Source organism: Xiphias gladius, chromosome 9, assembly GCF_016859285.1.
Source record: "Xiphias gladius isolate SHS-SW01 ecotype Sanya breed wild chromosome 9, ASM1685928v1, whole genome shotgun sequence".
Taxonomy (NCBI): domain Eukaryota; kingdom Metazoa; phylum Chordata; class Actinopteri; order Istiophoriformes; family Xiphiidae; genus Xiphias; species Xiphias gladius.
In genome coordinates this window covers 12434613-12460769 of record NC_053408.1, presented here as the reverse complement: position 1 = coordinate 12460769, position 26157 = coordinate 12434613, and the positions used below count along the sequence as shown (strand labels likewise).

General features: G+C 41.2%; 1 protein-coding gene across 2 annotated transcripts; it reads left to right on the top strand.

The window, feature by feature from the left end:
• Window positions 1-154: 154 nt before the first annotated feature.
• Window positions 155-25500, top strand: erbb2 (erb-b2 receptor tyrosine kinase 2). 2 transcript variants are annotated; one of them, XM_040135109.1, is made up of 27 exons: window positions 155-450; window positions 8425-8576; window positions 8863-9043; window positions 9329-9469; window positions 10277-10342; window positions 10451-10566; window positions 10705-10846; window positions 11175-11303; window positions 12410-12551; window positions 12928-13001; window positions 13225-13315; window positions 14579-14781; window positions 14990-15119; window positions 16331-16421; window positions 17432-17586; window positions 17678-17725; window positions 17859-17997; window positions 18183-18305; window positions 18437-18535; window positions 18627-18812; window positions 19017-19172; window positions 19267-19342; window positions 19961-20107; window positions 20261-20358; window positions 20572-20763; window positions 21249-21639; window positions 21762-25500. In XM_040135109.1, exons 1-27 carry the CDS (start codon window positions 378-380, stop codon window positions 22121-22123), a joined length of 3903 nt encoding a protein of 1300 aa, XP_039991043.1. In that variant the 5' UTR covers window positions 155-377; the 3' UTR covers window positions 22124-25500. The 2 variants fall into 2 exon arrangements, with proteins under 2 accessions (XP_039991043.1, XP_039991044.1); XM_040135110.1 differs by lacking the exon at window positions 21762-25500 and having other exon boundaries at window positions 21254-21362.
• The last annotated feature ends 657 nt before the right edge of the window (window positions 25501-26157 follow it).

Here is a 26157-nt window from a genome sequence, read left to right as displayed (position 1 = left end):
AGTACTGATGCTTTCCTCTGGCTGAATGAGTAACAAACAGGATGAAAAGTTCTCTCTTTTGCCCCGCGAATGAATCAGTGCGAAGTGAGGGCGGGCTGACTCAACCTGCCACTCCCCGCTCAGGCCTTCGCGGGAGCGCGCCTGCGCTCCGCTGTCACGCTTTACTACCAACAGGCACGGAATTCCAGGGAGGAAGTCGCCGAGATTGGGAAACGGACAAAAACTCCGCGCAGTGCCAACATTTAAAAAAAAAAAAACCAAACAACCGACTAACCCGGGGACGGAGGACAAGTCAGAAACAAAACCAATTCTCCGCCGGGAACAGCAGAAAACTTTCGGCTTTTGGAACATGGACTAGAGGCGGAGGGTCGCGGCAGATGGAGGCGGCGAGAAGTTTGGTGTTTGTCGGGGCCGTGCTGCTCGGAGTGACGGGCGCGTTGGGCAGAGAAGGTGGGTAACTTTCAGAGCTTCCCTCGCCCCTGTCGGCCCCGCTGTTCTGCCCGCGAGGCGGCTGGGAATTATGCAGCGCGGGGCTGGATTTGAGTAAAATGCTGGAGTTCCAGCTCGGCCGAAAGAGGCTGGTATTTCTGGCGAGGAGCACATTCCTCCGCCAGTCCGCTGCCCTCGTCCTCTGTGGAGGCTCGTGGGACTTACGAGGAGCTGGTTTAAAAAAAAAAAAAAAAAAAGAAATCACACCTCTCACTTTGTAGCGTCTCAGTGAGATTAACATGTTGGCACCAAAAGTGCCTCGCGACGACTTCAAACCCGCCGTGTTGGACAGCGTTCACGCCGCCGGAGCGGAGCGTTCGCAGTTACGCTGGAGCAGGTAAGAAACACGAGAACCTGCTTTCCAGCTCGGGGGCAGACGAGTGCGACTTGTGCGCGCAGGCGGACGTCAGGCTCGGCCGGTTGGCGCTGCGCGTAAACAAAAACACAACAACAACAACAACAACAACAACAACAGGCGGCGCATTGTGTGCCAGGGATCATGGCGATGTCAATTATTCACTTCTGTCTCCAAAGAGGACATTGTCCTGATAGAGGGGCCACTTGTCACACTTGGAGCTTGAGTGCATGCCAGTAAAACGAGAGCTAACTGAAAGTGCAAGTAAGCACGTATCGACGAGGTAGTCCTTCAAATCATGATTTAAAAAAAAAAAAAAAAAAAAAAAGTGATACTGAAGATAAACAGAAGGGCATTTAATAATGTGTGATCTCATCTCATTTAGAATAAGGCTGCAGGGTTTTCAGCCTTTTTAACTCTACTGTCTCTTCTCCTCAGCTCGTATTAGAGCTGAAACAGTTTGTTCGTCGAGAAGTTGATCTGCAGCAAATATTTTGAGATTTTTTTTTTTTTTTTTTTTTTGCTGTTAAGCTCATTTTCCACTAAAAATGGGAGACACTTGATGGCTCAAGCATCTCAAATGTGAGGATTTGCTGCTTTTCCCTACTCTACCCTAACAATAGAGTGAATGGTTTTTTTTTGCACTGTAGGTCAGACGAAAGAAAAACTCAAGAGTAATTTGAAGACATGGATTTGGGCTTTAGGAAAAAAATTACTGCTTTCTTAGACATTTTGTACGCTAATCATTCAATCTATTAATCAATAAAATATATGCCTAATTGACATTAGTGTTTGCATTGGCTGCTGTATTGATAGAAAAATGCTTTAGGTTGAATCAGGCATATCAATAAGCCCAGTCAGCTGTTTTAATAGCCTTTTATGGCAAAAGTTAAAGGCAAAAATATTGACATCAGTATCTCTGAGAATTCCTTTCACAATAAAGTTTCTATTGACATGCGCTTGACAGTTTTTACTGAGGTGCACTTTTTAAAAGTCAAAAATCTGCTGCGAAAGTAGACCAGTGCATCGCTTTTGAAAAGATAAATAAAATCATGATTCTTTAGCTTTGGATGAATAATTCATTCAAGCTCTATTTACCACTAAAATGACTAGTATGAGTAAAAAGTATTGGAGTGAAGCTCCTCTGGCTGTTCTTAGCTGTCGCCCTCCCCACCACTACTGCTATACCCACACACACACACACAAACAAAGCCAATAGTCACAGGTGCTCTGGAGCATCAGTTCAGTGTGAGCGCTCCGATGAATAAATCCTCGACTTCAGCAACGCATCGTGCACAAGTGGATAAATCTCAGCAGTCTGACTTTCAGTTTTTAAGTACTGTTATGTCAGTGGTTTTGTCTACACACACGTGCACACACACACACACACACACACATCCTTTGGCCTACAAGTCTATGACTCCAAAGGTCAGTATTTGTGTTGCTGTTCTTCCTTTTGTGGTTGGAATACATTTTCTCAGCAACCTGCCCCTGTGAGAGAAAGTGTGTGTTTGTGTGTGTGTGTGTGTGTGTGTGTGTGTGTTTTTGTGGCCTCAGTATCCGCAGAGTTCATGCCCTTGTCACACTCCAATGCACCCATTGACCAAAACTCAATGTGCGGTGATTAAGTCGCACTGAATCGGCCTCAGTGGCAGGTTAACTCAGCCAGCCGAGAGTCACCAGTCTAGACTGCGTGTTAGCGATCTAACTCACTCTGAGCTGAGGACGGGGCCACCAGTGGGCCTCTTCACCAGCCCCGGGAGGAAACCTTCAACACCTTCTTGGGTGGCTTTCCCTAGGTTTGAGTTGCACACCTTCAGCCTTCATTTTACGGTACTCTGACACGGATTTTTACAAGGAAATCGCGTTTTTGAATTAAATCACAGGAGCCTTGTTAGAATTAATGATTTCTTCATAAAAACATGGTCCTGATCTTGTTTTCATCTTTGATTTTCAATGCAAATCTTTTGCAAAGACCAAGTTTCTGCAGTCTTTTTGGAGGAAAAGGTTGATGGTTGTGTTTGCATCTTGTATCAATTTGACACATTATTAAATTTAGAATTGGGCAATAATTCAGAAATAGCAATGAAATGTTCATTTCAGGGGCATCCCAGCAGCCTAGAGGTTTAGGACGCTGACCATATAATTGCAGCGTCCTTGGTTTGAGTCTGGCCAGGACTTTCGTTGCACGCCATCCCTCCTCTCTCTCCCCTCATTTCCTGTCATTATGAACAATGAATGCAAAATGCCAAAGTAAAACCTTAAAAAAAAGAAGAAAGAAACAACAATTTCCGTAACGCATTATCATCGATCTTTTCAGCAAAATCACATCTTGACAGTTATTGTGATACATGAGTGTGTCTTGACCCCTTTTTCTAATAATTAGTTTATTAAATACATTAATAAAACCAATGCAAGTGTCTCCAGCACTTTTTTCCAGAAGGTACAGTAAGTGGTCAAATGGTCCATTGAAGGCGTGAACCTAGGTGCAAAAAGGGTTGATTGTAAATAGAGTTCATTGTAATAAACATAATTTTCCAAACTATATATTATTTTGTATATCAGTACTGACTGAAATCATGTAATGGATATTGTGATTGCAGTATTTCTAGTTCATCTAGTTTTTTTTTTTTGCAGTAACCTGAATCATGACGCAAAATCTGTTTTTTCCCAAATTAACACTACAAAGCAACCATGCAGTTGTACAACATACAAGTTGTACGCTTGAGATTGCATGTTGAAAATGGCGACTTTAGTTTAACCCGCCATTAACATACAGATCACTGTGATGAGCATCAACCATGCTTTGCAACTACGCTCGATTTTTGCACCGTATCACCTAGTCCTAATCCAGACTTAGATTCATTAGGTTTTAAACACACATTTTTATTAATTTGTCTGCACTTTCCGTGCACAGTTTTTCCCTTTTGAAATGAACTGTACATTTAAATGCAGCTGCAGGTGCTATCAAATTGTAGTAAAAAGAAAGTATGCAGGAGATAATCTGATGTGGCATTGCAGTACATGTTTGTGTACGTGTTTGCGTCTGTAGTCTATACAGGGCAGGGTGAATGCATGAAGAGTTCACGTCTGTACCTCTAGAACAGTACAGATCCTGTTCTTCTTGTCTGTTGAGCAATTCCTGTTTTTTCTTACGCGGCCGTACGGCAAAGAGGCAGAAAGAATGTGTTCAGGGAAGTCGGGAGAAATTTGAAGTATATGCAAAACACGCCACTAGGATCAGCATTGCATTAGAATCAGGACGGACATGTTAAATCTGAGGGCTAATAAACTGATAGAGAACGTCCTGTTGGAGCAGCTCGTTCTGTTTGTGTTCAGTTCTGAAGGGATCTAATCCATTAGAGGAGAGTAGAGGCCGGAGGTTCTTGTCGACTGTTCTGGTGTGTCACACTGCAGGCGTTTCCACGATGCTTCACTCCAACTCACTGCTGTAGCATCCCCGCCATCGTGTTTGTGTCCCTGTAATGTATACACACTGGTAAACACACACGCACACTCCCTGTGCTAACTGGCACGCTGCCACACGCAGGTGTGGCTCCAAGCTGGCTTTTACTTTTCAGTCAGTCTCAAGCGGCACACCGGTACAGGACACAGTCAGCCTACAGTCACCAGATCCTCTCTTGTAGGAAGACAGATTAAGATCAAATCAGTCACTATTAATTCTTAGGAGATACAGTCTGTGATGACAATAACAATGTCATATCTTGTCCCAAACATCAAAAAGAAGGGGAATAGTGCCTCTAAACTAAAAAAAAAAAAACTGGAAGAAAAAAGATCAGGTGAGTGAAAGCACAAGTAGGCTGTGTTTTCAAGGTATTTATAAAATTCATTTATCAAGCAAAATTGCCGAACGGTCACTGGTTCCAGTTTCTCAAATGTGAGGATTTGCTGCTTTTCTCTGTTTTGTATCATCGTTTATTGAATGTTTGGACTGTTGATTGGACAATTTTAAAATTTTCCCTTGGGTTGCAGCTTTAGTTTCAAGTACCTGAGCTATTACTGAAGAAAGTCCCCATGACCATCTTTTATGGTAGATGATTTTGTATTAATTGTCCACATTCATTTACTGTAAATGCTACAGGGTCACACTACATTTGAAATCACTCATTTAGTTGTCAGTAGCACTCCTTTCCAGAGAGAGCAGGTAGGAGTTCCCTGTCTTTAACAGGGTGGACATATGTTGAAAATGGAACTGAACAATCAACTTTGTATTCAGTTACTTTTCATCAGCTGATATTTACCATATGAACTGTCTGATTCCTGCTAACTGGGTTTATCATGAAAGCCTGAATGGCGGAACAAAATGACGCAATTAAATGTTAAACTACTATTATAGATAAAAGTTGAAGTCAAGCAAGAGTAACAGCAGGGGTATGCTCAAAAACAACTAGTTTGAATGATGTGTTGCCTAAATGTTCTGTGTGGCTCCACTTGAAAGGGGAAATTAAAAACCTGACATGAAAATATCGCCGCACACTTTCAGATGATCTGTCTGTGAAAGCATTGATATTGTTGCACTCGGTTGTACGCACAAAAAGTGACAGTAATACTTGTATAAAGAATTAGAAAAGAGAGCAAACAGCCCTCCTTTCCCGCACGTTTCCGGCGTCGTAGTTAGGCGTGCTTCGACTGACAATTTCTGTAACTTTCTGCCTAGACCATTTGACAAACACTTTGGTTGGATGGCTGGAGTATAATGATGCCTGAAGGCTTGTTAAGATGTCATTTCACAAGCAAAACTGCTGTTACACATTGTTAAAGACATAATAAAAGACCGATACAATCAACTGTTGCCTTGCTTCAGACAAGCAAAGGTCATGTAACTTGAAGGTAGAGTAAATTTCAAACTGGAACTAATATATGGTAAAATCACTGTTTGTGGAATCGGAATCAAGTTGCTGCGATGCCTCAAAATTTATGCCAGAAAACTGAATACGACCACAATGAATGCTGGATTGTTCTGAGTACAAATAAGTGCACACTAATTGACAGAAATGTTAAAAGCTTGCATGAACACAGAGGGACTCCTATGTAAATGATCAAAATGTGGACAACAGGCAGGAAGGTAGAAATGCTCTGTCGTTCTTGTTCTTGTTAACCACCAGTGGAAGTTTTCGGAGCCAGGTTGCCTTTATTCACTGTGCAGGAGCCAGTACTAACACGTTCAGCTGTGTTTGTGTGTTTGGGTGTCGGTGTCAGTCATCAGTTGTGTAGGTTGTGTGGGTGACCTGTCGGACACAGAGATCGTCATGTGACCTGTCGGGTCACAGGACGGCGACGTGTCTTCAGACAAGACACCGAACTACAGACTAGTTACTTTTGGCACCTCTAACTCACTGGCGAAAAACGTGCAACGTTGTCATCATCGAGATATGCAAAGACACGCATTCCTGTGAAATGACACTTTCCAGAGCCCCAAAAGAGTTGGGCAACAACCCACAGACTGAGAGAAACTGACAGGAAAAAATGAATGGATGAATAGAGGGGAAATTTTGAGATAACTTGGCTCTGAAACCAGGTAATAAAATTATGTAGCGGGGGAATTTAGAGGAGGAAGGTAGGAATAGTGACATGACAGCGGGCAGATAGAGCAAAGTAAGTGATAAAAGAGAGAGTATTTTAGGCCGTGGGGATGGAGGGGTGGGCAGCTCCTCACAAGGCCACACATACACACACAGCCGTTGCTGAGAGACTTTTAGAGAGCAAACAATGAGGGAATAAAAGGAGAGGAAACTGAGAACTGGCTTTACACACACTATTTTAGAAATGGAAAATCTGCTCTGTTGTGCTTTCTGTTACGGTACATTTACCTAATCCCCAGATCTGGAGCTGTCTGTGTGCGTGTGAGTGGTAGTTTGTGCGCCTTTCAGGGAGTAAGTTCCTGTTTTTGTTTAGATATTGTGTCTCATTAAAAAGGATTTAAATGCTCGGATAAAATCCCGACTTTCCGAATGGCTTTACATGTAAAACTATTTTCCTCAATGACATCACTGAGGGAGGCAGTGATTAGTCATTTGATTTGATATTTGACACAAGCTGCAACGACTGGGTGTATATTTTTGGCAGCAGCCACACTATTAATCATAGACCCATATGCTGCGGTAGCTCGCTGTCAGACTTTTATACAGGCTTTATTTACACTTAATGACCCAATACCTCTTTGCAGTCCTGAGTGCTCAGCAGTCACAGAGAAACTTTACACACACGCTTGACAAGAACATGACTTGAGCACATGTATCTCCTGAAGTTTGTTGAAACTCACTGTTTCATGGAAATCACCCTCCTCCAGCCTGCAAGGACTTCCTGTTCCTCCGATGATGTATGTGTGTCCATACAGCCGTCTTCCCCAATTGGAGAGATGAAGATAGCAGCAGGGGGTTGGTGGAGGTGGTGGTGGTGGTGGTGGTGGTGGTGGTTGCTGCTTCAATCAGGAGAAGTGGGTTGACTATTGAACAGCTTTTGGAAGCAAGCCAGAGGAAGTCATTTATAACCTAAGCAGAGCAGGGACTCTCCAAAGTGTGACTGCCTGCTAAAGCATGGGAGCTATGTGTCGGCGAGAGCCTCCACGAATTGTGAAGCTGTGTGACCCTGAATGTAATGCTGTGTGTGACCCGATGTGGGGAATCTGTGCTCTCTGCCGCCAGTGGAAAATATATCATATACACTAAGAGACAGAGAGAGGCAGTGCGTGTGGTTTCTATTTCAAAGTACCCATTCAAGGCCCCTTGTAAACAGTTAGACAGCCAAAATATATGTGTGATAAATGTGGAGTCCAAATCTTTACAGACGTCATCATCATTTGGAGTCTGGAAGTTCCCTTACAGTCCAGAACCCAAAGATATTTCATTTAAAGTGATTATAAAATAGAGAAAACCAATAAATTGTCACAATTGAGAAGCTACAAATTCTTGAGAATATTTGGCAATTTTTCTTAATAGATTATCATCCATTAGATTGATTTAATTGGCTCCTTATTCCAGCACTAAACACAATAATCAACAGGGTGTTTTCAGTATACAGCACTTTGACAGGAAAGTAAGCGAATCATTTTTTATCAGTGGCCTCTGGGTTTAGATGATTTTCAATAATGTATTTCATTATGATGCATTCAGTGATTATCATACATTTGACTGTTTTCATTGCAGTGCATGAAAAGATCCATTTAATGCACGTTGTACTGCCAAACCAACTTGATAAGTTAGTCTGGAGAGGTGCTGGGGCCCTAACTAAAGACTCATGCACCAGCTAACTGGTGTTTTTTGTTTTTTTATGTTAAGAGTAGTCCTGGGAATTTATTTGAAGGTATAAAATAAATACTTAATATATTTTGGCCTTAATATGACTTTGAAGTATATAGAAGGATTTCCAGTTTTAATTAGGGGATTTGTGTACTTTCTGGTGATGGTAATTTATTTTAGCTGATAGTATTTACTGTTTGTTTGGTTTGACAATAAAAGTTTAAAGTTAAATGTCATGAATGTTTGTTAAAGAAGCATTTAGTAATAATTTATCTGTGTGTACTTCTATGAAGTTGGGGTCATATGTTTTCTGTGTTGCAGTGTGTCTGGGTACAGATATGAAGCTGGCCCTGCCCTCCAGTCTGGTAAACCACTACGAGATGCTGAGGTTGCTCTACACTGGCTGCCAGGTCGTCCATGGCAACCTGGAGATTACACACCTTCATGGAACCCCTGACCTCTCCTTCCTACAGGTATATTGTTGTTGTTACAGTGAGCAATTTTAAAGGAATAAGAGTTTTAAAGATGGGACTGTTCGTTTTGGTCCTCGGAAAGGCTTTTTGAATGGAAACTCAGTTTAATCTTGACAAAAAAAGAGGCATATCCATTAGTTATAAACCAAAAAAGATAGAAACAAAGACCATGCATGTATTTAGTTGGACAGTGTGGTTAGCTCCAAATGTTTTTTAGTCAATCCCCCTCTTTCTGTTGCCACATTAGTTCATCCTTTATTTTTTCTCTTCGCCTCTTCTTCCCCAGGGAATTGTGGAGGTGCAGGGTTATGTACTTGTAGCCCATGTGTCAGTGAGTCTAGTGCCTTTGGACAACCTTCGGATCATCCGAGGCAGCCAGCTGTACAACTCCAGCTACGCCCTGGCTGTGCTGGATAACACTCTGGGTGGACAGGGGCTCAGGACACTCCGGCTTCGTAGCCTCACAGGTCAGATAATAGTATAGTAGAGCTTCATGCCCAAAACCAGTATGACCTGAGTGGACTGGGTTTGGACAGGGACTTTACATATGAGTTGTTTTGGCCCATTCATTATTATCAATATTTTCAGCTTTAAAACTTTTAAACGTAATCAAAATGTTCACATGTGTGGGGCGTCTGTTTACTGGAAGATCTATAAGTGTAGAGAAATGTTTTGCTGTCCTTTATTCAGCATCTGTTATCTACTGTGACAGTAAGTTGCTGAGCTCCTCTTATGTTTTGTCTCCCCTTTAGAGATCCTGTTGGGTGCGGTGTACATTTGGGGAAACCCCCAGCTGTGCTTCCCAGACCCCAAGAACATCAACTGGAATGACACCTTGGACGAGCAGAACTTCTACACCTGGCAGCACCAACTGCAGCCGCGAGCCTCTAAATGTGAGCAGCTGGCTGACCAATTGAAATATTGAACATCCGAGAGGGTAGCAAAGAAAGTACTACAGTTGTTTTCAGTGTAATACAGTGAATACAAAACAACACCAAGCAGAAGCACCTCAGCACGTGTATGACAAGAAAATGGACATGCTGTGCTGTTTACTGCACACAGACACAAATATAAATTTGCTTTGGTGGTCACACGGTCAGACGCCAACTGGATCATCCAGGCACGTTATGTACAGTCATGTCTTTAGCCACACGGGCGCTGTGGCCTTATGGGTGGGAATGTTAATTTGTTGGTCGGCCGGTCAGCCTCTTCAGTCTGGACTGTAATATCTCAACAACTACTAGATGGATTGCCGTGAAATGCTTTGGTACATTCATGGTCCCCAGATGATGAATCCTGCTGAATTTGGTGATCACCTGACTCTTCCTTGAGTAACACCATGAGCTTTGACATTTTTGGTTCAAAATTATTGGGTAGATCGTGGTAATTTAGCTACAGCTATTCAAAGTGTCAATGCGTAAATTCTAATGACTTTGCTAATTAGCTAATTAGCTAATGTTAGCATTCTAACAGCCTAAACTAAGATGTGAACCTGGTAAATCTGAACTGCTTAATGTCAGTACATTAGCATTGTTACTATGAGCACACTGTCATGATAATGGTAGGTCAATCAGTGCTTTGAGCTAAATGCTAGCATTGCTGTAGACTCTTAGTCTTGTAATTTATTGTTAAATCGCGAAATAGCGGGATAAGTGCTTAGCTCTCCTTATTTTTTGTATGTATGTTTTGTTCTGTTGCAGGTCCAAATTGTTCCTCAGTATGTGAGAAACACTGCTGGGGAGAAACTGCACAGGACTGCCAAACCTGTGAGTTAACATAATGTGCATGGCACAACAGTGACACTATTTGGTTTTCATCGGAAAAAGTCCAGAGCAGGTGAATTACAGCTGAAACCTTTTCATCTTTGTTCGAAGTGACCCGTAATGATTGTGCGCCTGGCTGTCAGCGATGTAAAGGTCCGTCGTCTAATGACTGCTGTCACATGCAGTGTGCTGCTGGATGCACAGGACCCAAAGACTCAGACTGCCTGGTAGATGTGCACACACACACACACACACACACACACACACACACACACACTTGTCAGATACAGTATTTGTTGTTTTCTCTTTCATCTTCAGTGTAATCCTGTTGTGTTGTCATGTTTCCTCCTCCTTCTTCGCTCCAGGCGTGCCGTCACTTCAACGACAGCGGTGTGTGCAAGGAGAACTGTCCTCCACCCACTATTTATGACCCTGTCACCTTTCAGACCAAACCCAACCCAAACAAGAAGTTCAACTTTGGAGCAACCTGCATCAAGACGTGTCCCTGTGAGAATTCATTTTTAAAAACCCTTACTCATACAAGAAAGCTACAACACAATGTTTAGCTAGTAGCCAATGTGTGTCCACCGGTGCAGCTGATTATTAAGTGTCTTCCTGTAGGGTGCCTTGATGATAGTAGCTACTGAGGGAGGGGGAGAAAACATTACTTATTTGCTTTCATTGCCACAATTTCCACAAACCTGCCAATGTTCAAATTACATTCTTGTTTCTGCAAGCTGTTAGGCTACCAGCTTCCCATTTAATCATACGTAATTCATTTTCATTTTCTCTTCTGCAAAAATGCCTTTTGAACACTTTGTCTGCCTGTCTGTAGATAACTATCTGGCTATGGAAGTGGCCTGTACTTTGGTTTGTCCCAAAGCCAACCAGGAAGTTATCATCACCCATCCTGATGGAAATGAGACGCAGAAATGTGAAAAGTGTGAAGGAGACTGTCCCAAAGGTAGGGGTCATTGTGTTTTTGTGGGTGTTTCGTGGGTGGTCACATTTGCATTTGGACACAGTTCATTACAGTCGCTATCCACAAGTCCAACAGAAGAATAACAATTTCTTACTGTGTGGCTCAGATAATGTAATGGAGAAAGTTTTAGGTTTTTTCATGTGCATGCCATGTTGCTTCAATACAGGCGATAATGATTTGCGGTGCAGGTACTGATGTTGTGATGCATCGCTTGCTGACAATGGTGCAAAGTGAATCAACCTGTTTCTGCAGTACCTTGTTGTTGTTACAGGGGTTTATCTCATGAATCATGATCAGTACATTTAGATAACTTAGATTAATTTATGCATAGTAGAAAGTGGAGCATATTTTTTTACTTCAGTTCTAGACTTGAGGGAGGTCCGTATTATACTTAGTGTAGTTAACTGAATAAGGCCGTAATCCTGCTTGGTGAGACAGAGTTTTATCATAAATACCCCCCAGAGTTTTTTTTTAACTTTCCGTTGAGTCCTCAGTTTCGACCTCTTGTGCGTTCACAACAAACATTTAATATAGCTATTATTTCTCTATTACATAAAAAAGATTAAGATGTATAAACTTATGTACCAAGACATGACAGGCTTTATTAAGAAAGGGTGAGTTGGGCTTCTTCAAATCGTAGATTAGCGGATGCAGTGAAAATCTTTAACCACCCTAAATGGCATTATCTATGGCAAATCTTTCATAGATTTGAACAGTTTAATGATGTGATTAAAGTATTATACCTTTCATAGGTGAATTTTTTTTTTTTTTTTTTTTTTTTTAAACAGATAAGGCATATCCTCCACTTATCAACATTGTTAGAGGCACTAGACTGGGCTGCCCTCTTCCCCCATTTATTTTCGCTCTTGAACCAGTAGTTCAAATAGTTTGTCTATCACCTTATACCTTCATTGTTCAATGCAATATATCACACTATATTTCGTTCTATGCCGATGATGTCCTGGTTTATATAAATTAATGTTGATTACTCGTATATTGGACATCTTTAGTAAGTTGAGGTTAATGTCTGGATTTATGATTAATTGTTTAAAATCTGTTTTGCCTTTTCTTTGTGGTTTGTATTGCAGTGTGTTATGGTCTGGGTATGGATAACCTTGGTGTCATGGACAACCATGGCATCACCATGGTAACATCTTCTAATGTGGAGCAGTTCAACAAGTGTAAGAAGATTTTTGGTAGTCTGGCCTTCCTCCCTCAGAGCTTTGCAAGGTAAAAGGCCAAATACAAAATTTGTGTACATTTTTCAGCTCACAAAGATACTTTAGAGATGAAAAAATAAAGTAAATACCACCACACGCGTATATATATAAAACTAGTCGGCATATGTGCTCTGGACATTTAATAGAAGGTTGGTGGATATACCTATGTGATATCTAATGAAGCAGAGATGCCATATCCCTGTTAAATGATTATAATTAAATATATTATAATTCCATGGCCTGTGTGGACTACAAAGATGGATTTATTCCTCACAACATCAAAATTTAAAAAGAAAAATATATACAATTACAGCTTAACACTCAAATCAAGCTTATTCTTGGTGCACGTAAAAGCTTTGCTCAAATCTTATGTTATCATTGTCCAGGGACCCTGTAACCAACACATCAGGCATGACTCTGGAGCATCTGAATGCCTTCAAGAAACTGGAGGAGATTACAGGTACTGAAGAAGAGTTTATTGAACTCTTTTAGCTTTTATCAAAAAGAGCAAATCAGATTATTCCTTTTTATAATGTATTTAATTCAGAGCTGTTGCTAGAGCAGTTTTTCCAATTCAATGTAGTTTTCCATACCAACATTACATAGAAACCCGGTATACACAGCGTACTACATTTCCTCTTTTAGAGTGTGTTTAGTATATTTGTGTAATTTTTGCTGTGCAGGCTACTTGTACATTGATGCCTGGCCTGAAGAGTGGACTGACCTGAGTGTGTTTGAGAACCTGAAGGTGATCCGAGGCAGAATGCTCTACAAGTAAGACTTTTAAACCACCTGCCTTACCTGTCTGTCAGTATGCTCAGGACAGGTAGGTTAATACCTGTCCTGAGCATACCGGTCTTTCTCTTGTCTACATATTAACCTACCTGTCCTGTATCATTATTTTTCTAAAAATATACTCATATACTCATTTCACAGTACTGGATTGGTTTTTATTGTTATCTTAGCTGCCTGCAGAATAATGTTTGTGTTATGTAGGATGTTAAATGCAAAAAAATAAACTTTTTGTACGTTGTTTTTTTTGCCACAGTGTTGTTGTCCATCCACGCACACTGCATCTTCATTTGTGCTCTGCTTTTTTTTGACTATGTGTGTTTGTTTCCATTGAGGCAGTTTGTTAACGTTCAGGGTTATAAAGGCTAATTATTAGCCAACACAGCTGCTTTAACCTGCAGCACATGCCAGCCCGGGTAACAGTAAGAACCCATGGGATGCTCTCTGTCGTAGCATGCTCAAACTAGGTCGTAGTGACAAGTGTGAGATCTGTTTGTCTGATACTATTTAACAGCAAGGTCTGACATTATGGCTCCTGTTTGGTAATTAGAGCAGTCTCGTTCTTCCTTTGCTGTCATTAAAGTGTATACTTCGCTGTTTTTTTTTCTATTCTTTTTTGCTCGGTTGCTCTCATGTGTATTGTTTTTCCTTTTTTTAATCTTAATTCATGACTGAGTTTTTCCCACTTGCTTTCTTCATTTTACTTCTTCATCCTGTCTCCAACTTGTTTTTCAAAACATATATTAAACATATAAACATCTTCTTTTAATTGCATCGTCCCCTTCATTTTTTCAGTTATGTCCAAGATTCAGTCTTTGCTCCTCCCTTCAACTGAAACACCTCAACATCTTATTTTCACACACTTTCATGTATAGAGGTCGTCAAAAATGTGTTAAGAGAGAATCTCAGCTTATGGTGCTCCTTACCCTGACTCAGTGTTGCAAAGCATTAAACCTAGCTATGACGAAGGCAGTTTTCGCAAGATCTTGTACTATACATTTATGTTTTTGAGTGCATCTACAATTTTTAATCAAATTTGAAAACAAAAGATTCTTATTCATGTTTGGTTTGATCTATTCAAAACATCAACATGGAGCATATAATGTTGGGATACAGATTTCTTAGTGAGCTGTTTGGATTACAATAAACATTAAAAGAATTTTTTTTTTTTTTTTAAAGGATTGCCTTAAAAATAACCCCACACTTTATTTCTGGTCACTCACAGCTCCTCTTCCTCTGTTTTAGGGGTGTGTTTTCACTTGCCATCCAAAATATACACATCCAGTCTCTTGGGTTACGTTCACTAAGCAGCGTCAGTGGAGGTTTGGTCCTGTTGCACAACAATTCCCAGCTGTGCTACACCAGTTCACTGCCCTGGGAGAGTCTCCTGCATCCCACCCAGGGACCCCACCGCATCGTCAGCCACAACCGGAACCCCAAAATCTGCGGTAGGTGAAAATACACACAATGTTTGCAGAAGAGAGCAATGCCAATTCCAGTCAAAGTTATAGTGTGTTACACTTTTTATTTTTCGCTCTCACAAGGAGCCAACTTTTAACATAGTGAGTCCTTTTAACTACTGTTGTTGAGAAGAAGCCATCAAAAGATACCATTTGCATCATGCTCTGCTGTCTCTATCCTTGAATGTGTTTTCAGAGGAAGAGGGGCGCGTTTGTCACCCGCTGTGTGATGGGGGCTGTTGGGGTCCAGGGCCCGGCCAGTGTGTGTCCTGCAAAGCTTTCCGACGTGGCACTGAGTGTGTAGAGCAGTGTGACATCTATCAGGGGTAAGAAGGTTTGTCTCTGTGTGTGTTTGTGTGAGTGTGACTGCACTAAATGAATAAAAACCCAAGCGGTAATGTTCCAAACAATACGGTATACTGTGTGTCATAATCTCCAAGCAAGTTCTCCGGTAAAAAAAAAGTAAAACTATTCATGTATTCACATGGTAGAGATGGTAGAGATGTGAACAGGTGGATGCACGTGGGGTTGAGTGGTTTGGCAGTCAGTGCCAAATGCCACAGTAGTCAGAATAAATCAATCTGAAAGCTTTTAACTTAAATTGTGCCCTTAAGCAAATTTCCATCATTGACAAAGCAAATACATGTGATAACACTGGGGACTCCGCATATTCTTTGAACAGTAACTGGGCTGATTTTTGTTTGATAATTGTACTTTGATGATGGAACAAGAATCCTGTTCTCTCTCTATGAAAATATGTTTGTTTCAAGAGCTGGCATTACTTTGGTCGATGGCTGGGCATGGTTATAATCATTATCACACTGTTATTATTGATATTAAGCAGAATGTGCAAATATATTTAAAATCTCACATTTACTGTCCTGCACTATATTATGACAAAGACAATAACTAATCATGTTGGTTTTTAATTACAGTTTTTTGGGAGATTTTAAAGGAATAGTTTGAAATTCAGAAAATACAAATATTCGCTTTCTTGCCAAGAGTTAGATTACACACTCCATACTACTCTCATGTCTGTATGTTAAATATATAGCTATCATTAGTAGCAGGTTAGCTTAGCATAGCATAAAGACTAGAAACAGGAGAAAGCAGCTAGCCTCTAAAGGTCACTGATTAACACGTTACATCTCATTTGTTTAATACATAATAAAAACCGAATTGTAAAAATCTTATAGTTAATTGCCGGACAATTTCTAACCCTTTGCTGGCTGTAGCTTCATTTTTACCGTGCAGATGTGAGAAAGGTATCAAACTTCTCATTTAACTCTCAGTAAGAAAGCAAGTAAGCACATTTCCCAAAATATCAAACTATTTCTTCAACGAAAGAATATCGTGATATGATCATATAATCACATTACTATCACAGTAAATGCTGATAAACAACATATACACTGTTGCCCAGCCCTATGTGTTTCAGAGAACAAGTAGACCTTTGCAGCTCATCTGATAAGGCTAAAGTTATTTGCAGCTCCCTCACCCCATGTTATGTTACATCTCCCCTGTGCCTGTGTTGCAGGGCTGTGCGTGAATACACAGACGGATCCTTGTGTGTTGTCTGTCACACAGAGTGTCGACCTCTCAACGGCTCTGCCTCCTGTCATGGCCCGGTAAGACATGTCACAGTGTTTCTGAGTGTCCAGTGCTGAGTGGGATTATTTGGTGGATTTCGTTCTTAAATTAGATCAGACGTTGGCCCTACACTTTCTCATCCAAGTCAAGTTTCATCCCAACTTGTTCACTCAATACCACAACATAATGTAACGTAACTTTTTTTGAACGTCGCCTGTTTGGCTCAATTCAATAAGTTACTCTTATGCCAAAGTAATCAAACTGCACACAAACTTTAATCCTTATAGAAATTACTGTAAATATTTTTAACCAAAAATCAAGTGCTGAAATTAATTAAATTAATTAACAACACTTTTTGAGTACCAATAATTGTTTTAGTCATTTATCAGGCAAAAAAGCCAAGTTCTTGCTTTTTCTTTTTTACGTTGTGAAATTGATATCTTTAGGTTTTATATTGTTGGTTTTATATGGTTAGTTAAACAAAACAATCAATATGTGACCTTGGGCTTTAGGAAATCATGATGGGCATTTTTTGACATTTAATAAATCAAACAATACATTGATTGATTGAATAACTATAAAAAACACTAAACCAAATTTATGATTAGTTGCATCCCTGAATAAATAAACCTTCTGCCTTTATGCTGCTTTCTACCTGGATTTGAATAAAAATGTTTAAACATGTGCCCTAAACATTTCAGAACATATTACCAAAGAGCATATAGACAGTTATTCAGACAGATAGTTCTTCACTGCAATGAACATTTAAAGTCAAGTCAGAAATAATAAGCTGTTGATGTCCCTGTGCTCTAGTCATCTAAGGTGCATACCATGTAACCACAATGTACCATTCCAGCTGGGGAACCTTGTTGAATGTTATCCCCCTTGTGCTTTCCTCAGATTTCCTGCCTGTGTCTACTGTAAAAAAATAAACCCAAAAATGGTCCAAAAAAAATCTAAATAAATTCATACAATTATACCTGTGTGGGTGGGTGCAACAAGTTTGGTATAAATGTACTTAAATATTTCTCTATGTGCGTGTCTTCAGGGTGCAGAACATTGTACAGAGTGTCGAAAGTTCAAGGACGGGGAGCTCTGTGTGGACCATTGTCCCAGCGGTGTGAAGGAGGATCAGCAAACTGTGTGGAAGTACAGCAATGCGACAGGACACTGTCTGCCCTGCAACACCAACTGCACACTGTCGTGAGTGGACGCACATCGCAAACACACGACTGCAAGCACACACTGCGCACACAATGAGAACGATCTCACACCTAATGTTTCTCCGTTTCAGCTGCACTGTGATGGATGAAAGAGGCTGCCCCATTGATACCAGGACAGGGTGAGATACCTTAACTGTTACAACACAAAATATCTGCCTGAGCAAGTTTTTTGTTTTCCAATGAATTTCGTACAAGTTCCTCCCAGATCAAACAGGATTTTTTCACTGTGTTGAACTATTTCTTTCTGTTTAGACCGGGTACGACGATCGCGGCTTCAGTGGGTGGCGTGGTGCTCTTCTTCATCCTGCTGGCTCTGCTGGTCTTCTACCTGAGGAGGCAGAAGAAGCTGAAGAGGAAGGAGACCATGAGGAGGATCCTGCAAGAACATGAGGTGCGCACTGAGACTGGTTAGATGTGTAGCAACGTTGGTTGAGTGTTGTTAAGACTAGTGGGAACTGATTTGGTGGAAGCCTATTGCTTAACAAATAAAACATGTTCTTAATTGTGCTTAAGTTGCCCTTGGGTGTTGTAGTGTGTAATGAAGGAATTTGCCATCTGCTTCCTTCATGTGTACAGCTGGTAGAGCCTCTAACACCCAGTGGTGCGTCACCTAATCAGGCTCAGATGCGTATCCTAAAGGAGACTGAGTTGAAAAAGCTCAGGGTGCTGGGTGCAGGGGCCTTTGGTACTGTTTACAAGGTACGTGAGCCAGTTCTTTAGCAGAATCTTCAAAACTGATTGTTACAAAGATGCACAAATACAGCATTCTTTGTTATTTAGATATTTCGATTCACATCTTTACTGAGATTTTGAGCTGAAAACTTTTTCAGGGAGTGTGGGCTCCTGATGGGGAAAATGTGAAAATACCAGTGGCTATTAAGGTATTACGAGAGAACACCTCGCCAAAGGCCAATAAAGAAATCCTTGATGTGAGTACAAGCCAGATACCCACATATACACTTACAATACACTTAAATACAGTTCAAAACCCCTCAACATCTTTCCTCTGTCTTCTCCCAGGAGGCTTATGTGATGGCGGGGGTTGCCAGCCCTTACGTGTGTCGTCTTCTGGGAATCTGTCTGACCTCCACGGTGCAGCTGGTCACTCAGCTGATGCCATACGGCTGCCTTCTCGACTATGTCAGGGAGAACAAGGATCACATCGGCTCCCAGTTCCTCCTCAACTGGTGTGTCCAGATCGCCAAGGTACATAAGCAAGAAAAAACTTTTTGTTGGTTTAGATGCACAGACTTGTGTTACTGCAACAGCAGTGTCTGAATGTTGCTGTTGATTTTGTCTGTCATCTTATTTTTCCTTTCAAATTTGATGTGGTATCAGTTTGTATATTTGTGGACAAATGGATTTGTGGGTGATGGATCTGTGTATGTGTGTGTGTGTGTGTTGGTATAGGGGATGAGTTATCTGGAGGAGGTCCGGCTGGTCCACAGAGATTTGGCGGCCCGCAACGTTCTAGTGAAAAACCCAAACCACGTGAAGATCACCGACTTTGGCCTGGCCCGCCTGCTTGACATAGACGAGACCGAGTATCACGCTGATGGAGGGAAAGTAAGATAGGGCTGTGGCTGCAGGGGCATCAGCACTGGGAACTATTTCAATTTATGTGTTTATTTTTTTAAACTGGTATTTTTGTGTTTTGTAGGTGCCGATTAAATGGATGGCTCTAGAGTCTATTCTGCACAGGAAGTTCACTCATCAGAGTGACGTCTGGAGCTATGGTCAGTATCACTCAGTGATACAGTGTAAAAAAAAAAAAAACTGTAGAGGCATTTTTAGAAATCTCCATGTTGCTGTTTGTTAGGGCTGCGAAGTAAATCTCTTAGTTTTTCCTAATGTAACATGACACAGCAAGCTGTTCCCTTTTTTTGGCAGGTAAGGTCTTAATGAAGTGAGCTAATGTTGTATATTTCTCATAATAACTCACTTTTTTTCATCAGTAATGTTAGTGAAAAAATTTAAATACCGTATACTCAAATGCAGAACAACAGTAATTCACATTAGTGATTGCAGTGCTTCAGAAAAGTAGTAGTATAGTTAGAAAAATAGTTAATATTCAATCATTAGTTGCATATACAATGAACGGGTTTCCAAACTGCTGTAAATCCTTACTGGAAAATTAAATGTCATCTCATGTTTGCAGATAAGTTAAATAATAATAAACATTTGGCTTCAATCGTGTTTAATTTTGGATTTCACATATACCTTAGTTACATGCCAGTCATCCTTACATGTGTGATTAGTAAATGGTACATTTTTCAAGTGTTATCTAAAATTTTGGTGGATATCTTGTTTTGATTTAAAGGTTGTACTGTTTTAATCGTACTTTTCCCGCTCAGGGGTGACAGTCTGGGAGCTGATGACATTTGGTGCTAAGCCCTACGACATGATCCCAGCAAGGGAAATCCCAGAGGTTTTAGAGGGTGGAGAACGGCTTCCCCAGCCCCTCATCTGCACCATCGACGTCTACATGATTATGGTCAAATGTCAGTAGTCGTTGCTCTTACTGCAGCCTTGATGTTACATTTTGTCTGCGTAATGTATTGAAACTGTTGTCCCTCATTAAAACTGGTCAGCACAGTAGTAGTTGACATCAAAGACGATTTATTGACATTGTGATTTTATTATTTCAATGGAAGGTTGGATGATTGATCCAGAAAGCAGACCGAAGTTCAAAAATCTGGTGAATGATTTTAGTGTCATGGCCAGGGATCCTCCTCGTTATGTAGTCATTCAGGTATGTGTACGTGTGTTACGTGTTGCAAATGTTGTACTTTTGAGTGATTGTTTTTTTTTTTTTTTTTCATGTAATGCGCATGTCCAATGTATCTTGCTAACTGTCGGACTCTTCAATGTTTCTCGCTCTACTGCTTTCTTGGCCTTGAAAAAGAGAATATGTGTGAAGATTTTATTCTCTGTTTTCCTTCCTTGTTGCTTCTCTGTCCTGCAGAACGATGAGCAGATGAGCATGTCCAGTCCAGTGGACAGCCAGTTTTTCCGGACACTGATGGAGGAAGAAGGGAACAATATGAGGGAACTGCTGGATGCTGAGGAGTATCTGGTGCCTCAGCCAAACCTCTTCCCCAGGACCCCGGGAGACGGGGCTCAAGCAAACGGGCCATCCAGACACCAATCATACAGAGTAAGTGGGGGAGGACAATACCTTTTGACTAATTTGATTGTACCTAGACATCAGCATATTACTATTGTGAGTGTGAGCATGCTAGCAAGCAGGCATTAGCATTTGGCTCAGAGCACTGCTGTGGCGAAGTACAGACTTGCAGAGCTGCTAGCATGGCTTTGCATTGTCATCTCACTTTTAATAATCCAAAATTTTTAGTTAACATAGCCCGCTAGTTAGAGATCATTAAGCAGCATGATTTTTGACTGAGACACTTCTCTAAAAAGTAGTTTTGAATTGGATTATAAACTTGCTATAATTTGATTGGCAAGAACTTTTTTGGCTGTTCAGGCCTGATTAAAAACAATTTCACTTTGGTCATTAGTATTTAGCTCAGCTGTTGTGATACGTCGCAGCCATGGAGACCTGGGAACCTTTGAGTAGCTGGATTTCCCTTCTTGTCTGTTTTTCACTCATTGTGTATCTCTCCTCTCTCTCTCCTGCAGAGCAGAGATCAGGGCTTAGATTTTGAGCCCTCCATCACAGGCGGCCCTCGGAGCATATACTCCTCCCTGAGCACTCTCGGCCGCAGCCAGTACCCTACCCTGCCATTAGGAGCCAGCGCCTCCAATGGCCTGTGGCCTCCTCAGTACCCGACGCTGGCTCGCAGGCCGTCGACCGGAGGTCAGTCTGACTCGGTCTTCCTGGACGGGGCCCCAGACGACCCCTCGCTGCCCCCGGCCAGCCCTGGACGCTACTGCAAAGACCCCACCTACCCCAATGGGAGCCAGGGCGACCTGGAGACAGACGGGCCGAATGGCTTTCATCATCCTCATCACCTTCATCACTCTCTGCCCAGACGGAATCATGGGTATAATCATAATCATGCCTTGCCAGGTGAGCGGATGATTTCTTCCACTCTAGGCTCTCTAAAAAAATTAATAACATGAAAGGAACTGTGTGATACAAAATCACATCTCCGAATGTTCTGACGTGTCTTCCTTTGTTCACGTGATCAGAGTACGTCAACCAGGAGATCCTGGATCTCAGACCTGGGATCCCCGAGCGGCCCAGCACGCTGCCTCGTAAAGGCTCCAGAGCAGACCGACGTCTCCCTAATGGCCTGAACTCCGGTCACAGCGTGGAAAACCCGGGATACTTGGTCCCTGTTAGCTCCGGGGCCTCCACGTCTCCGGCCTTTGACAACCCGTACTATCTTGACCTTGTGTCCAAAGCCAAAGCGGTAGCTGGGGCTGCTCCAGGGGATGGCGCACTGGAGAGAGACGAAGGATTGCCCAGGCATGTGAACGGGTTTGTGACCCCCACGGCAGAGAATCCAGAGTATCTGGGACTAGCGGACACCTGGAGTGGACATACTTGAGGAGAGGGAATGGGAGTAATGTGATGAGCTCAAGAGGAGTCGCAGATTGTGTTCTGCTGAGGTAAAAGAGGAGTGAGATGGGAATTAGCATGCGGAACTGAATTTTCTCTCGATATAAAGTGAAGCACCAAAATCCAAACCAGTTGAGGATGTCTGGCAAAAGTCACCAAATCACCCAGCTGTGGCACGCCATGACTCAAAACCATGTAGCATTAATCTGGTGTCCGCGGCATCATTTGTATTCCTGTCTTCCTCTCAGCAATCTGCGACTGTTAAGTGCCAAAAAGAAGTTTACTCAGCCTCTGTAAATAACTCGATAAGCAAAGGAGTTCACATTTGTGGAAACCCATCATGGTACGAGAAGGGTCTGATTCTCACAGAATCCAACATTTGACTGGATTAATGAATGCAAATTTCTTTTTAAACAATAATTTTCTTTTAACTTGTTTAATGTCTGTGCTTGTTTCTACATGTGAAGCATTTTTTGAATCGTTCGATTCCCTGTTGTGTCCTGATAAACAGCTAAGCAGAGAAAAACATATAGAACACTTTGACAAAGTGAGCCATGGTATGCATTGAAGATTATGTTTAGTATTCTGGTCACTTTCTCCCCGACCTGATGGGGGTCTTCAGTACACTCAAAGCCATTTTGTTTTGGCCAGAGAAGGCCCTGCAGCCCATCTGGCCAGTAGACATGCTCGCAGAAAGAAAGGCATCCTGTATGGAGAAGACAGAGGCATTGTGCCGCACTGATGTATGTGGTTGTTAGTATCTGTGGCTGCAGCTTCGTTGTGGTAGCAGATGAGATATGAGGTACAGGCAGACTTTTTAAGATGCACAAATCACAGAAATGCTGTTTTGTTGTAAAAGTAATTAAGGTAGAGAAAACCTTTTCAGGGATCGCCAGTTTTGCAGAGAATTAGGGAGAATTATTTTTCTTTTAATGATGAAAAATGCACCTCGTTAGGATACTGTATATGCCCCCCAAACTTATGTATCACAGTGAGCCTTTTGGTTTTGGTGGCCGTTCGCTGTGCAAGAAAGCATACAAGCTGTTGGTACAGATATTCCAAAAGAAGTGAAGAATTTGCATATATATATGTATATATATGTATATATATATATATATGTGTGTTTGCTACCCTTTATGCAAGAAGAAGCAGTTCTGCTGTTTGTGTTTTGTGTAAAAGTGAGCAATGCACTGGACAATGGAGCTGAATATGATTCTGAGGAGGCAAAAACGTTGCTTTGCTTGGTTTGGATAATCAATGCATGGCTCAAATTCCACTTAGCGAGAACACACAGGCATCCCAGTTAATAATCAACAGCATTTTTTTTGAAGACTTTTTTTTTTTTTTTTTTTTCCATGTTAAGTAGTGTTGGGCTGGGGGAGGTCAAAGCGAGTCAACGGAGCCTTTGTCTGAGCCCCATGTCCTTGTTGGGAAGTCAGCACTCTCCCAACTCACACGTCCCAGCGACTGTTGTTGTCACAGCTTTGAAAAGAGAGAAGCGGAGTTTTGTTTTTTTTTTTACTGCAAAAGGTGTGGGACTCTGCAGCAGAATGTGGTCCAGTGTATGGGGCTCGTAATCCTGAACAAGTCCTGAAATAAGTGAGTGGGTGAGATGATTTTCCCGCTTCTTGTTGTGCACTAAACGCACTGCAGCTTATCATCCATCTACAACCAGCTACTACTGAGTTTCAACCTCTCTGAGACGTGCAATTTCTCAGAGGTTGTCCACACAATGAACGGAGTGTGCCTGGCCATGAGTGGGAGGGTTGAGACGTTTGTTGAAATGTGTACAGCTCCCCATAATCCTCAACCATCACATTAAAGTCTATGGCAATTTTTTTTCTTTTATGTTGATGTGCTCATACGGGTTTTGAAGAGTTTTGTTCCAGAATAAGATCTCTAAAAAATATACTTAATTTTAGATAACTTAACCTTTAAATCATAGAATGGAATTATTTTTGAGTGATGATTGATATTACAGTTTAGTGTTTATATCATAATCGATATATGTTTTGGAATGAAACACTTCATATGTATTGTTGCTGTCAGGTGAAGAGCTGATCTCCACAAAGTCAACTTTTCAGGAGAAAAGCAGACTTCAGATTGACTAAAATGCATTCTTGCATTGATCCTGTGGCATTTTGAAAAGGCTTAACAACATTAATTGATGTATGAGTTTCTCAGAGTGGAATGTAAAAGAACACACCGTGACTTTTTTATAGCACCTAATAGCGCCATTGAATCTTTAAAATTTCCAAACGCTTTAAAACATCAGCTGTAATGTGTGAGGAAATTTATTAATATGGGATGGCATATTAAATGTTTTAAAAGAAATCAGTGGGTACCTACAAATGTGAACATCACCTCTGCTGAAAATACAAGGTTGTCACAGGATCCTAACAATGTTGTAGCACAGCTCACAGATGTTCCTTCTTTGTTGAAGAATGTGATATTTATATTTATAACTAGACCACGACATCCACCTTTAATGCGGTCACACACAATGTGCTTGTGTTTACACTGTAGTGTCATTTGTGCATGAGTAGTTCATTTTAGACGTCATATAGCCTGCATGTTACCGAGGAATCTCACAGACATGGTTAAACAACAGGCAAGGGGCGATCTTCAAAACCAGCTGTATTCTTTCTCTAGTTGGACTTTTTTTGACATAGTTATTTCAATGTTAAACCATTCACGCGTACTAAAACTGCTACAGATCAGGAGGATTGACACTAATCATTGTCTGGTGGCCTGGTGGTTATGGTTGAGATAAGATATTCAGTCTCCTCCCATTCTTCCTGTTGAAGTGCTTAAACTGATCAGCTTTCTGATAGGAATCAGCTAAATGTCAAAAAAGTAAGTGGTGGTTTGGTCCTGTTAAACTGTGTTACAGTGATACTTTGCAGATGAAACATAAACCGAAAGAAATTCGAAAGTAATGCTGTTTTTAAAATGTTGTTAACCATCTACGCAAGTGTGTCGATAGATCTCAAATGTGACCGAAGCAAGAAACTCTGCATGTTTTCATCCAGGAATGACCCAGAGTGCAAGGAAGGAACAGTTAACTGACGGGAGTTTGCTGAAGGTTTGAATTAAATGTCTGTAATTTACGTTTTGAAGAAAATTTTATCTTTTGTACTTTTCATGTGAACATTTTTTATTTTTGACAGTGTGTCTCTGTGTGACAAGACATGAATAATAACCATTTTATTGGGAGTTTTACAGTGCATCCTTTCCTACTTGTTTGGTCAGTAAGTCCCATTGTGTAAATGTGTAGTATATAAAAATATATAAATAAAAACAATCATTTTGGTAGCTAATTTGATTGAATGCATTGTGACCAGTTATGTACTGTGTGTGTGTGTTGGGGGGGGTGTCATTTTTATATGGAATTGTGTGCATACGACACGTATGTCAAAAGCATGTAAAATGCTTAAACCTCCCATGTTCTGATCTTTCACAGGGTGAAAAAAGTTTTTCTGTCTGCAGTTCTTTCTTCTCATGTTCTAATTTTTTTTTTTTTTTTGAGATCTACACAGATACGTCTTTCAACAAGCAAAGAAAAATAGGCTCATTACTTAGTGATGACTTTTTCTCAGAATTAACCCTGTCAGTTTATTGTCTTGAGACTGCTATGATTCAAACCTGTCATTAATTGTTAAATAATCCTGTCTTAACTCAGACTTGGGTAAAACAATGACTTTATGTATTAGGTTTGGTCTGTTTAGTGTTGTGCATATGATGAGCTACAGAAAGGTGAAAACTCAGACATAATCCACTGCAAGTTAGTGTGCACTACAAACCTGTTCCTGCCCCCCAGTGATGATGACTTGAACTACAACTACAGTGTTCATCTGAAGGAACTAGAGGATGAGAGAAGCAGACGTGTTCTTTTTCACCCGTAACCACGCCGACCAGTGATGTCACAGGGTCCTGGAGTACACCTGCACATCACTGCAGCCAGGTGAGAAGTTAAACCACTGGAGGTCAGCAAAAAACAAGATTTTCAGGGGGGTCTTAAGT